The sequence below is a fragment of the Panulirus ornatus genome, chromosome 55 (assembly GCF_036320965.1).
Source record: "Panulirus ornatus isolate Po-2019 chromosome 55, ASM3632096v1, whole genome shotgun sequence".
NCBI classification, from domain to species: Eukaryota; Metazoa; Arthropoda; class Malacostraca; order Decapoda; family Palinuridae; genus Panulirus; species Panulirus ornatus.
The window spans coordinates 31305941-31319833 of NC_092278.1; the positions used below are offsets into that span (position 1 = coordinate 31305941).

At 39.8% G+C, this 13893-nt stretch overlaps 1 protein-coding gene across 1 annotated transcript in view; it reads right to left on the reverse strand.

The window, feature by feature from the left end:
* The window catches only part of Orp8 (Oxysterol-binding protein-related protein 8), a 446356-nt gene that overhangs the window by 75829 nt on the left and 356634 nt on the right, over window positions 1-13893 (reverse strand). Inside the window, 4 exon segments of the mRNA XM_071692826.1 lie at window positions 3429-3646; window positions 4216-4623; window positions 5238-5468; window positions 11613-11757. Of these exon segments, the coding sequence (XP_071548927.1) occupies window positions 3429-3646; window positions 4216-4623; window positions 5238-5468; window positions 11613-11757 (1002 nt within the window).

The following is a 13893-nucleotide window of genomic DNA, read 5'->3' on the forward strand; positions in this document are numbered from 1 at the left end:
AAAAAGAGGGCAAATGAGAGTTGGGGTGAGAGAATATCATTAAATTTTAGGGAGAATAAAAAGATGTTTTGGAAGGAGGTAAATAAAGTGAGTAAGACAAGAGAATAAATAGAACATCGGTGAAGGGGGCAAATGGAGAGGTGATAAGTAGTGGTGATGTGAGAAGCAGATGGAGTGAGTATTTTGAAGGTTTGTTGAATGTGTTAAATGACAGAGTGGCAGATATAGGGTGTTTTGGTCAAGGTGGTGTGCGAAGTGAGAGGGTTAGGGGAGAATGGTTTGGTAAACAGAGAAGAGGTAGTAAAAGCTTTGCAGAGGATGAAAGCTAGCAAGACAGCAGATTTGGATGGTATTGCAGTGGAATTTATCAAAAAAGAGGGGTGACTGTGTTGCTGACTGGTTGGTACGGATATTTAATGTATGTATGACTCATGGTGAGGTGCCGGAGGATTAGCGGAATGCATGCATAGTGCCACTGTACAAAGGCAAAGGAGATAAAGGTGAGTGCTCAAATTACAGAGGTATATGTTTGTTGAGTATTTTTGGGAAATTTTATTGGAGGGTATTGATTGAGAGGGGGAAGGCATTAAAAGAGTATCAGATTGGGGAAGAGCAGTGTGGTTTCAGAAGTGGTAGATCAGGTGTTTGCTTTGAAGAATGTATGTGAGAAATACTTTGAAAAGCATTTATGGATCTGGAAAAGTCATATGATAGAGTAGATAGAGATCCTCTGTGGAAGGTAATGAGAATACATGGTGTGGGAGGCAAGTTGTTAGAAGCGGTGATAATTTTGTTACCGAGGATGTAAGGCATGTGTACAAGTAGGAAGAGAGGAAAGTCATTGGTTCTCAGTGAACGTAGGTTTGCAGCAGGGGTGTGTAATGTCTCCATGGTTGTTTAATTTGTTTATGGATGGGGTTGTTAGGAAGGAGAATGCAAGAGATTTGGAGAGAGGGGCAAGTATGCAGTCTGTTGTGGATGAGAGAGCTTGGGAAGTGAGTCAGTTGTTGTTCGCTGATGATACAGCGCTGGTGGCTGATTCGGGTGAGAAACTGCAGAAGCTGGTGACTGAGTTTGGTAAAAAGTGTGAAAGAAGAAAGCTGAGAATAAATGTGAATAAGAGCAAGGTTATAGGTACAGTAGGGTTGATGGACATGTCAATTGGGAGGTAAGTTTGAATGAAGAAAAACTGGAGGAAGTGAAATGTTTTAGCTATTTGGGAGTGGAATTTGGCAGCGGATGGAACTACGGAAGTAGAAGTGAGTCACAGGGTCGGGGAGGGGGCGAAAGTTCTGGGAGCACTGAAAAATGTGTGGAAGTCAAGGACGTTATCTTGGAAAGCAAAAATGGGTATGTTTGAAGGAATAGTGGTTCCAACAATGTTATATGGTTGCGAGGCGTGGGCTATGGATAGAGTTGTGCGGAGGAGGGTGGATGTGCTGGAAATGAGATGTCTGAGGACAATATGTGGTGTAAGGTGGTTTGATCGAGTAAGTAATAATAGGATAAGAGAGATGTGTGGAAATAAAAAGAGCGTGGTTGAGAGAGCAGAAGAGGGTGTTTTGAAATGGTTTGGGCACATGGAGAGAATGAGTGAGGAAAGATTGACCAAGAGGATATATGTGTCAGAGGTGGAGGGAACGAGGAGAAGTGGGAGACCAAATTGGAGGTGGAAAGATGGAGTGAAAAAGATTTTGTGTGATCGGGGCCTGAACATGCAGGAGGGTGAAAGGAGGGCAAGGAATAGAGTGAATTGGATCGATGTGGTATACCGGGGTTGACGTGCTGTCAGTGGATTGAATCAGGGCATGTGAAGCATCTGGGGTAAACCATGGAAAGCTGTGTAGGTATGTATATTTGCGTGTGTGGACGTGTATGTATATACATGTGTATGGGGGTGGGTTGGGCCATTTCTTTCGTCTGTTTCCTTGCACTACCTCGCAAACGCGGGAAACAGCGAAAAAAAAATAAATAATAATAATAATAACAATAATAATGATAATAATTATAATAATAATAATAAATAATATATAAAAATAGTCATTAAACCCCCTCCCCCCTTGTGTGTGTGAGGAAGCACTAGGAAAAGACAACAAATGCCACATTCGTTCACACTCAGTCTCTAGCTGTCATGTGTAATGCACTGAAACCACAGCTCCCATTCCACATTCAGGCCTCACAAAACTTTCCATGGTTTACCCCAGACACTTCACGTCCTGGTTCAGTCCCCGGTATAACACATCATTCCAATTCATTCTATTCCTTGCATGCCTTTTATCCTCCTGTATGTTCAAGCCCTGAGTGCTCAAAATCATTTTCACTCCATCCTTCCACCTCCAATTTGGTCTCCCACTTCTCCTTGTTCCCTCTACCTCTGACACATATATCTTCTTTGTCAATCTTTCCTCACTCATTCTCTCCAAGTGACCAATTTGTCAATCTTTCCTCACTCATTCTCTTCACGTGACCAAACCATTTCAATACACCTTCTTCTCCTCTCTCAACCACACTCTTTTTATTACCACCCAGCTGTCATGTGCAATGCATCAAAACCACATCCAGACCCCACAGACCTTTCCATGGTTTGCCCCATACATTCCACATGCCCTGGTTCAGTCCATTTCCCATATTAGCAAGGTAGTGCCAGGATCAGTGAAGAAGTGGCCTCATTCACTCACATCACTCTCTAGCTGTTATGTGTAATGAAACAAAATAGAACACTCTTTCCACAATCAGGCCCCAGATATCTTTCTGTGGTAACCCCTGACTGTTTCACGTGCCCTGGTGTAGCCCACTGACAGCATGTCATCCCCTGTAAGCCACATCATTCCAATTCACTCTATCCCTTGCACCTTCCTGTATTTTCAGACACTTCACTTCATCCTTCCACCTCCACCTTGGTTTCCCCTTTTCTCCTTCCAATTCTGATATGTATATTCTCTTAGTCATCCTTTCCTTACTCATCCTCTCTAAATGTTCAGAACATTCAGTGCACCTTCCTCAGATCTCTCATTCATGCTCCTCTTAGGAACAACGTGAGTGAATAAGTCTATGAGAAATGTCAATGGAAAAAGATGTAAAAATGTAAGATCATCAAATGTGGAAGAACTTCATCCTGGGACAACCTGCCATGTAATGGGAGGTCAAAGGATAATTCAATCCCATTTTTAAGGAGAGTAAGACTTTCCTTTGCAAGTACACATTTGCAGGAAATGGAGGCATGGAAGAAGAAAAAGAAAGAGAAAGGCATGTGAGAAATAAAAAGAAAAAACAGTCATCTTCAATTAATGGAATAGAGTTCAAAACAAGGTAGTGCCCAACCTCCTTCAGCATTATTTTAGCACATAATGAAAGTCAGCTTATCATAATAACATTCATGAATAAAAAATCTATCTAATCTACACCTTAGTTATTGTAGTATAGCTTACCTCTCCCATTTCTCCTTCTTTGTTAGCCACATATGCAGATTCTATGGGGGTAGGATCATCTTTTATATCCTCCTCTTCCTCATCCCTTCTCTCTTCATCCCCTTTATGAGAGCCATCCTCAGACTCTGACTCTGTCCCAGACATAGCCTCTGCTCCAGAAAAATGTCCAGACTCTCGGTGGTACTCATTCTCATCTGTATGGCTTGCATCGTCCAAGTCTGTGGGTTTCAGGAGAGGGAAGGGTAAGGTCTGAAGGTTAGGAGAGGGGATAGGCTGGAATTCGTTGCAAATCTGATGGGACCAAATACAGGCAATATGCAGCATTTTATTGTTATCTGCGAAACAGGTCTTATGCAGCTTTCTTGACCTCTAAGCAATGGTAATTTCCAAGGCATCTACATATCAGAAATACTTATTAAAAGAAAGCACTTATGAAATATAAACCTAGATATCTACAGCACTGGTTACTGACTGTGTTTCTAAATCAGCCTTGAATGAAAATGTACTTTAAAGTGAGATCAACTCCATTACATATTCAATACGTAGCCTACTTATCACCAGCAGCAAAAAATAAATCAATAACAATAATTACAAGCTTCCAAATAGAATGATAAGAATCCAGAGAAATCATCTTTATGCTTTACAAAATATTTACCATGTTTATCTGTAAACAGCCAATATTCATGCACCAATGCACAATATCTACATTTTATAAAACAGTGCTTACCATTAGAGACTGCACAAAATACATAAAATGCAAACAATGTAATTAAATATAATCAACTACCATTCTTTTCTGCTTTTGTTGTCTTTTCTGAAATCTTGGGGCTCGTCTTGAAAAAGTAGTTCTTCTTCTGATTCTCGATCATCTTAGGTGTGTTTAATTGTGACTGGTCAGAAAAACTGGCATCCACAGGAGCTAAAGACATCCTTCTATTTGAGGATTCCCCTTTAAGCTCCTGATCAGCCAAGAGAATAGCTTCTGCCAGCTTACGATAATAAGGGGTTGGGGATGGGTCACGATTTGCCCCACAACGAATTTGGGCTTTATGAGTAGGTGTGCCCTCAACACTTGAGACACCTGTAAACTGGATGATACAATCACGCCAAGCTGATTGAGGTGATGTTACTGGACTATACTCAGGACTCATACCAGGGCTTGAATCATCTGATATGTCTGAATTTTGAAATGTTTCTAATATTTCCCATTCATGATTTATTGAAAAGATCATTATCTTATTCATTGTGCATGACAAATGCACACAGCAAATGTATATAATAAAAGAGAACAGTAATTGAAATATTCATATCATAAAATAGTTGTATAAAAACAAAAATTATGCAATACAAAGAGTACAATAAATGAGAAAAAAAATTATTTTTCTTAAACAGCATGCAGATGTTATAGTTTATCAAATCAAGTACAAATATAATTATGTACAAAAATAACAAACAAGCAAAGCATGCAATAATGGGGAAGAAATATGAAAGCCATGGTAAAACAACCACAAGAGCATTGGAGAGGTGTCAACAATACGGTGGGAGGAAAGGGAGCAAAGAGAGAGAGAAACACAAGTGAGTGGACAATCTTTGACAGCATGTGCAAACTCCTTAAACACAACACCCATACCTTGTATATTATACTAGTAGTACAAAAGGCTATCGACATGTATTGTCATAATTATGTATTAACATCTATGCACTTCTACAGAGAAATCTATTTGATACCTATTACAAACACATATTTCTTAAACATCAAGCTTTGTCTATACACATCTAATATAGTAAACTAAGGCACAGAATACTCACCCTGGTCCTTAAAATGCTTTTCATAATCAGACTCATTCCATTTATCTGCTGCAAGGGTTGATGTGTTAATGGTATTATTGGCATCTGCCTTATTTGAAGATGTCATGGATCGGATGAGAATAGAGGAACAACGCACAGCCAATTCCAAGGCATCCATCCAGCACTTTCCTGCAGCCTGTGATGGAGCTCGGAAGATGAGGTGTGATGAGGGAAGTGGTTGGACGACTGCCCCTGTATCAATTCAATTCCAAATAGTCACAAAGAATATAACTATACAAACCTTAAAAAATCTATGAAGCATCATTTGTCAATATCAGTTTGCATTTTTCACTAGGTAAATAAGGTGATAGCTGTAGACACTTCCCCAGACACTTTGGACACTGATCCTTTCTAACACTAGTGAATGATGGATCCAATCATAATTCTCAAAATATTTCTGCACATTAAATACCATTTTTACATGTGATGAGTGATAAACCAACTAAACTACATAAAACTAAGCATAAATGATGACTGTGCACACATGATAGATATAATCAATCAAATTATGAGTCATAATAATAACTTTTAGAATAAAAACATGAAAACACAGTAAGTTACTTTACAGTATTCAACAATGTATTTGTATGCTTTAAACCAGCATCTCCACAGTGTTCACACACACTGGTCTTCTCCCTGAATGCTTGCCCACATTACCAATACTAACAACCATAGGCCTTATTCCAATCATCATTGGCTTCTTGTACACAAAAAGTATACAAATGTACAATAAATATACCAACAATGCTGCAGTAAACATGGTTGTCAGGAGCCTCATTATGCCTTAAAACTTGCATTTACACATCCAAACTGTTGCTTTTCCTTAAATGTTTGCCCTCATTACCAAGCTAATACCTGTAGGCCTTCTAGACTTTAAGGGCAGCTTATATACAGAAAGGTAAGCAAAACTATGGTAAATATATCAACCATGGAATGGGGAAAAAATGTACGTTGCCTCACATGCCTTATAATTCATATTTTGACATCCAAAATGTTGCTCTTCCATGAATGCATGCCCAACATGAACACCTGGAGGACTTTTTCTGGTCTGCTAAACACAAGAAACCAAACTACTTACTTTGTCACCTAACATACCAGAACAATAATACACCAGACTCTGCCTGCCTGTGGTTGTTTGCAAGTGAAAAGTCACCTTCAATAAGATTCTATCTCAGAGTACAATCTCAGTGAACAACTTCTCACTCCAAATTAATCAATCCTTTCCTACAGGAACCCTGCAGAAGGGGTTCTACGGTTGTATAATGATAATAATATTAATAATAATGATAATAATAATAATAATAATAATAATAATAATAATAATAATAATAATAATAATAACAATAATAAGGGGGCTAATGGGGAGGTGATAACAAGTAGTGGTGATGTGAGAAGGAGATGGAGTGAGTATTTTGAAGGTTTGTTGAATGTGCTTGATGATAGAGTGGCAGACATAGGGTGTTTTGGTCGAGGTGGTGTGCAAAGTGAGAGGATTAGGGAAAATTATTTGGTAAACAGAGAAGAGGTAGTAAAAGCCTTGCGGAAGATGAAAGCCGGCAAGGCAGCAGGTTTGGATGGTATTGCAGTGGAATTTATTAAAAAAGGGGTGACTGTACTGTTGACTGATTGGTAAGGTTATTTAATGTATGTATGATTCATGGTGAGGTGCCTGAGGATTGGCGGAATGCTTGCATAGTGCCATTGTACAAAGGCAAAGGCGATAAGAGTGAGTGCTCAAATTACAGAGGTATAAGTTTGTTGAGTATTCCTGGGAAATTATATGGGAGGGTATTGATTGAGAGGGTGAAGGCATGTACAGAGCATCAGATTGGGAAGAGCAGTGTGGTTTCAGAAGTGGTAGAGGATGTGTGGATCAGGTGTTTGCTTTGAAGAATGTATGTGAGAAATACTTAGAAAAGCAAGTGGATTTGTATGTAGCATTTATGGATCTGGAGAAGGCATATGATAGAGTTAATAGAGATGCTCTGTGGAAGGTATTAAGAATATATGATGTGGGAGGCAAGTTGTTAGAAGTAGTGAAAAGTTTTTTTCGAGGATGTAAGGCATGTGTACATGTAGGAAGACAGGAAAGTCATTGGTTCTCAGTGAATGTAGGTTTGCGGCAGGGGTGTGTGATGTCTCCATGGTTGTTTAATTTGTTTATGGATGGGGTTGTTAGGGAGGTGAATGCAAGAGTTTTGGAAAGAGGGGCAAGTATGCTGTCTGTTGTGGATGAGAGAGCTTGGGAAGTGAGTCAGTTGTTGTTCGCTGATGATACAACGCTGGTGGCTGATTCATGTGAGAAACTGCAGAAGCTGGTGACTAAGTCTGGTAAAGTGTATGAAAGAAGAAAGTTAAGAGTAAATGTGAATAAGAGGAAGGTTATTAGGTACAGTAGGGTTGAGGGTTAAGTCAATTGGGAGGTAAGTTTGAATGGAGTAAAACTAGAGGAAGTAAAGTGTTTTAGATATCTGGGAGTGGATCTGGCAGCGGATGGAACCATGGAAGCGGAAGTGAATCATAGCGTGGGGAGGGGGCGAAAATTCAGGGAGCCTTGAAGAATGTTTGGAAGTTGAGAACATTATCTCCGAAAGCTAAAATGGGTATGTTTGAAGGAATAGTGGTTCCAACAATGTTGTATGGTTGCAAGGCGAGGGCTATGGATAGAGTTGTGTGCTGGAGGGTGGATGTGCTGGAAATGAGATGTTTGAGGACAATATGTGGTGTGAGGTGGTTTGATCGAGTAAGTAATGTAAGGGTAAGAGAGATGTATGGAAGTAAAAAGAGTGTGGTTGAGAGAGCAGAGGAGGGTGTTTTAAAATGGTTTGGTCACATGGAGAGAATGAGTGAGGAAAGATTGACCAAGAGGATATATGTGTCAGAGGTGGAGGGAACGAGGAGAAGTGGGAGACCAAATTGGAGGTGGAAAGATGGAGTGAAAAAGATTTTGAGTGATCGGGGCCTGAACATGCAGGAGGGTGAAAAGCGCGCAAGGAATACAGTGAATTGGAACGATGTGGTATACCGGGGTCGACGTGCTGTCAATGGATTGAACGAGGGCATGTGAAGCGTCTGGGGTAAACCATGGAAAGTTCTGTGGGGCCTGGATGTGGAAAGGGAGCTGTGGTTTCGCTGCATTAGTACATGACAGCAAGAGACTGAGTGTGAACGAATGGGGCTTCTGTTGTCTTTCCTAGCGCTACCTCGCACACATGAGGGAGGAGGGGGTTGTTATTCCATGTGTGGCAGGGTGGCGATGGAAATAAATAAAGGCAGACAGTATGAATTATGTACATGTGTATATATGTATATGTCTGTGTGTTATATATATGTGTACATTGAGATGTATAGGTATGTATATTTGCGTGTGTGGACGTGTATGTATATACATGTGTATGTGGGTGGGTTGGGCCATTCTTTCATCTGTTTCCTTGCGCTACCTCGCTAACGCAGGAGACAGCGACAAAGCAAAATAATATAATAATAATATATATCCACAGTCACCTTTACAAAAATCAGATCCACATATCCCCTGCCTTTCCTAAAATCCCCTTTCTCTTCACTTACTCTGATTCAGTCCTTTTCATCGCTATGAATTAACAATCTTGCATAAACTTTTCCTTGTACACTTAACAGATATATTCCTATGTAATTGCTACATACATCCTTAACATCTTCTCCCTTTGAATAAAGGAAAAGTAATAGCTTTCACGTAATTCTCAGGCCGAACCTTCTGTTTCCATGCTAAATTACTTATCAGATGCATCCAATCTATCAAGCTTTCTCCTCCATACTTCAGCATTTCAGCCATAATCCCATCCCCTCCAGGTGCCTTTCCTACCTTTAGCATTCATTATTGCCCTTTTTTCCTCCCTTTTTGCTATAGGCCCTAGCAACTATATCCTCTTCCTTCCATCATCTATACCCATGCATGTAACAACTGCTGCATACCTTTCTCCCACATTCATCAGTTATTCAAAATACTCTTTCCATCTTCCTTTCACTTTTTCCTTTTGATTCAGCAACTCCCCTCCCTTACTTCTCACATTAACATTTTCACTCTTTCATCCACCTCTTTCCTTCTTCACCTCCTTCCAGTATTGTTTCTTATTATCCCAAAACTTTTCACTTAACTTTCTTCCACAAAATCTTCATCTACTCTTTTTTTTGCTCTCCTCAATCAGTTTCTTAATATTCCACTTACATATTTTATATTCTTCCCTCCTCTTCTGCTGAATTTCCACTGGACAGTGGTATTGAGCAATTTACCATATGCCTGTTTCTTCTCTTCCACAGCATTTGTAATCTCTTCTGTCCACCATGCACTGCCCTTCTTATTCCTATATTTCACAACCTTGAGTCGAACTACTAGTCCTACAACCTTTAATAGTATTTGTCTATACATTCTAAACACCTCATTCACACATGACTGCATCCCTACATTCCCTGCACTTCCATTTAAGTTTTCAGTTACCTTCCTTTCATGCTCCTCCCTCCATTTTTTCTGAGTCATCTCACTTGCCAACACTTTTACCTCTCTATTCTTCCTAACACCATACCCCAACTTCTTGATCCTCATCCCCACAAGAATTGTGAAATGTTCAGTCGCCAAAGAATCCTCTCACAACTCTAGCATCTAGCACAGCCTTTCTTAATCCTTCACCCACTTCCACATATTCAATCAAAGCCTTTTGCTCTTCTCCTCTGTCATTCCTCATCCATATATATCTGTGGACCATCTTATACTGAAAAAAAGCTGTTTGCAAGGAAAAAAACCCCTCTCAGCAATACCCATAAGATACTTCCATTCTCACTTACTCCTACCAATTCCATTACATCCCACTTTCGCATTCATATCAACCAACACTACCATGTTTCTCTCGTTCTCAAAACTGTTTTCTCCAGAGAAGCTCCATTTCATCCTTAACTCATACAGTCTTCATATTCACAGGTGCATATACACATATCCATGCATACTTTACAATCCTAATCTTTCCTTTCACCTGCACATTCTTCATCTATTCCATCCATGCTCTGTAACACCCTCCCACACTCATGGTGATAGCAGAATTGCACATCCTTCTTTCCCTCTTCTGCAATAAATCTTACTCATTCCCATCCATACCACACCTCCTTCCATGCCCTCCCATAACTTGCATTCATTTCCATTTTCACTCCATAAACCCTCCCCAAGGATATGGGTTTCTCCAATCCCCAGCACATCCAAGCTACAACTTCTAAACCCCACGAGCTCCCTCCTTTTACTCTCATCAGTCATCCCATTCACAGTCAGTGCCATCACCCTCAATTACTAGTCTCTTTTAATCCTCGGCATAACTAGTAGACTCCAGTGCCACTTCTTAGCTTTTGTGCCTCAGCCTTGATAGGTCATTGACAGAAGGCAACTCCAGAGCAGTGTTTCCAGAGGCAGCAGAGCTCCAAAATTGTCAGAAAAGTAAAAGGCCACAGCACACCTCAGGTGTCTGTCTAATTTTAAAAGGATTGCCCTGATGGAGCTAGGCAAATCCTTCCTCTTTAGTTCCACCCCTAAGGGGAGGAGGGGAGAGACTTAGATACTCTAGCAGAACTAGAGAATCCCCTTCAGGTACTGAAACTTGACAAGTTCCCCAATCTTAAGCTTCAATTTCTTAATGGGATACAGCTAAAGTTTGGTGGCTCTCACAGCATAAGGGTTAAGGAAGTTTATTTCATGTGCAGATATCAACCATAAATAATTCATATCAATTTTCCTTCTTTCTCCTACCTCATACTTTAAGATGTTGATTGTAGGAAATCTTTAATGATATACACGGAAACTATATAATTTCACATTAAAAAAAAGAGGAACCAGGTACAATATTAATATTTTGCTGGAAAACTGACACTTGGGAAATATTGATGGAAATTAATTATGCAGCCAAAGGGTCACTAAATATGAAAAAATAAAGATTTGGTGACTCATGCCATGGACAAAGATGGTTAATAGAATGTCTTACATTCATAACTTGTGGAATGTTTCATGCTACAGGGAGTGACTAATCACAAAATTTTGAGGAATTACAAAGTATAAGTTTTACTAGTTTACAGCCTCCATAACATACCATCTCAATGACATTTTCAAATGCCTGGAGTGTATCCTATATATGCCCTTGGACTGACCTCAAAATATGTTAAACAGACATCTTAATTTTAAGATGAGTTTCTCAAAATGTTCACATGATCATGGAAAATGTGAACTGGGTGAAAGGATTTTAAATCTGGGTGTTAAGTTCACTGAAGTACCTGTCTGTTGTACTAAAAATAGCATCTCTATGTATCACTTGCAACTATACTCACCCATGGTCTCCCCTTCAGGTCCCTTTGTAGCCCAAATTGACTGTTCAAGAGGATGGAAAAGCTTGAAGCAGAATCCATCCTTTTTTGATGGCCGTTCAATCAATTCACATGTGTTAAGTAACACAGTGCCTACCCAGTGGCTACTCTGTAAGAAGATTTGGAGATAAATTTCAATATACCTGTACTGTAATGGTATCTGTTATATCCAATACAAGGTGACACAAGCAAAATCTTCAGCAAACTTGTCACTGTACATTTCTGCAAAATTCATGGGCCTATGACACATTAGCAGGATGACAAACACATCAATTAAAAGATTCTGAAAGTTACTAAAGCTATCTGAAGTGTAAAGCGGCATACTGCATTTACTATAAGAAAGAAAAATGCCAAGAGACCTTGTGACAACTCTACCATGTTTACTTGATTTAATTATATCAATACCAAGCATCCTATACAAGCATGAAGATATCAGCAAAATGGCATAATGTAAGCAAGAATAACCATAAGAATAAATATAGACGGCACAGATTTGGAAAGAGATCACATGTGACAAAACGATTATGTTTCTTGAGAGCAGAGGTTCCCAACATTTTAAATGCAATGAGCACTAACAAGTGAACACCAAAATATTCTTTCATATCTATAATCATACATAAAATATACATTTTAGCTATTATGAACAGGTTTTTGTATATCTAAGAAGGAAATAAGATTAACAAGATATTAACCCTCTGACTGCCAATGTACTGTATATATGCAGGAGACTGCATGTGTGCCATTAATAAGCACAGTGTGGGGCTCTCAAAAATCCTGGTTGTGATAAGCAGGGGAGTAGTGAGTCAATAAATAATTACTGGCAACTCAGACGTTTTCATATCTTGAGTCCAAATTTTTTTCCGAGTAGGCTGGTCATTACCATCCATATTTTTTCCTTCTAAGCTGGTCATCTTGAATCAAAATGCCAAATGGGACAGTACATCAACTATGCTGTCAAGGCAGCTCAGGAAAATACACATTAATATTATGTACAAATGAATAAAAACAAAGCCTTTTTTATGCTGATCATTGTTTCCCACATCAGCAAGGAGGAGCTAGAAATACATGAAGTAACAATGGATTTGTATGTAGCATTTATGGATCTGGAGAATGCATATGATAGAGTTGATAGAGATGCTCTGTGGAAGGTACTAAGAATATATGGTGTGGGAGGCAAGTTATTAGAAGCAGTGAAAAGTTTTTATCGAGGATGTAAGGAATGTGTACGTGTAGGAAGAGAGGAAAGTGATTGGTTCTCAGTGAATGTAGGTTTGCAGCAGGGGTGTGTGATGTCTCTATGGTTGTTTAATTTATTTATGGATGGGGTTGTTAGGGAGGTGAATGCAAGAGTTTTGGAAAGAGGGGCAAGTATGCAGTCTGTTGTGGATGAGAGAGCTTGGGAAGTGAGTCAGTTGTTGTTCGCTGATGTTACAGCGCTGGTGGCTGACTCATGTGAGAAACTGCAGAAGCTGGTGACTGAGTTTGGTAAAGTGTGTGAAAGAAGAAAGTTAAGAGTAAATGTGAATAAGAGCAAGGTTATTAGGTACAGTAGGGAAATGAGATGTTTGAGGACAATATGTGGTGTGAGGTGGTTTGATCGAGTAAGTAATGTAAGGGTAAGAGAGATGTGTGGAAATAAAAACAGCATGGTTGAGAGAGCAGAAGAGGGTGTTTTGAAATGGTTTGGGCACATGGAGAGAATGAGTGAGGAAAGATTGACCAAGAAGATACATGTGTCAGACATGGAGGGAACGAGGGGAAGTGGGAGACCAAATTGGAGGTGGAAAGATGGAGTGAAAAAGATTTTGAGTGATTGGGGCCTGAACATGCAGGAGGGTGAAAGGCGGGCAAGGAATAGAGTAAATTGGATCGATGTGGTATACCGGGGTCGACGTGCTGTCAATGGATTGAATCAGGGCAGGTGAAGCATCTGGGGTAAACCATGGAAAGTTCTGTGGGGCCTGGATGTGGAAAGGGAGCTGTGGTTTCGGGCATTATTGCATGACAGCTAGAGACTGAGTGTGAACGAATGGGGCCTTTGTTGTCTTTTCCTAGCGCTACCTCGCACACATGAGGGGGGAGGGGGATGTTATTCCATGTGTGGTGAGGTGGCAATGGGAATGAATAAAGGCAGACAGTGTGAATTGTGTGCATGTGTATATGTGTATATGTCTGTGTGTGTATATATATGTGTACACTGAGATGTATGGGTATGTATATTTGCGTGTGTGGACGTGTATGTATA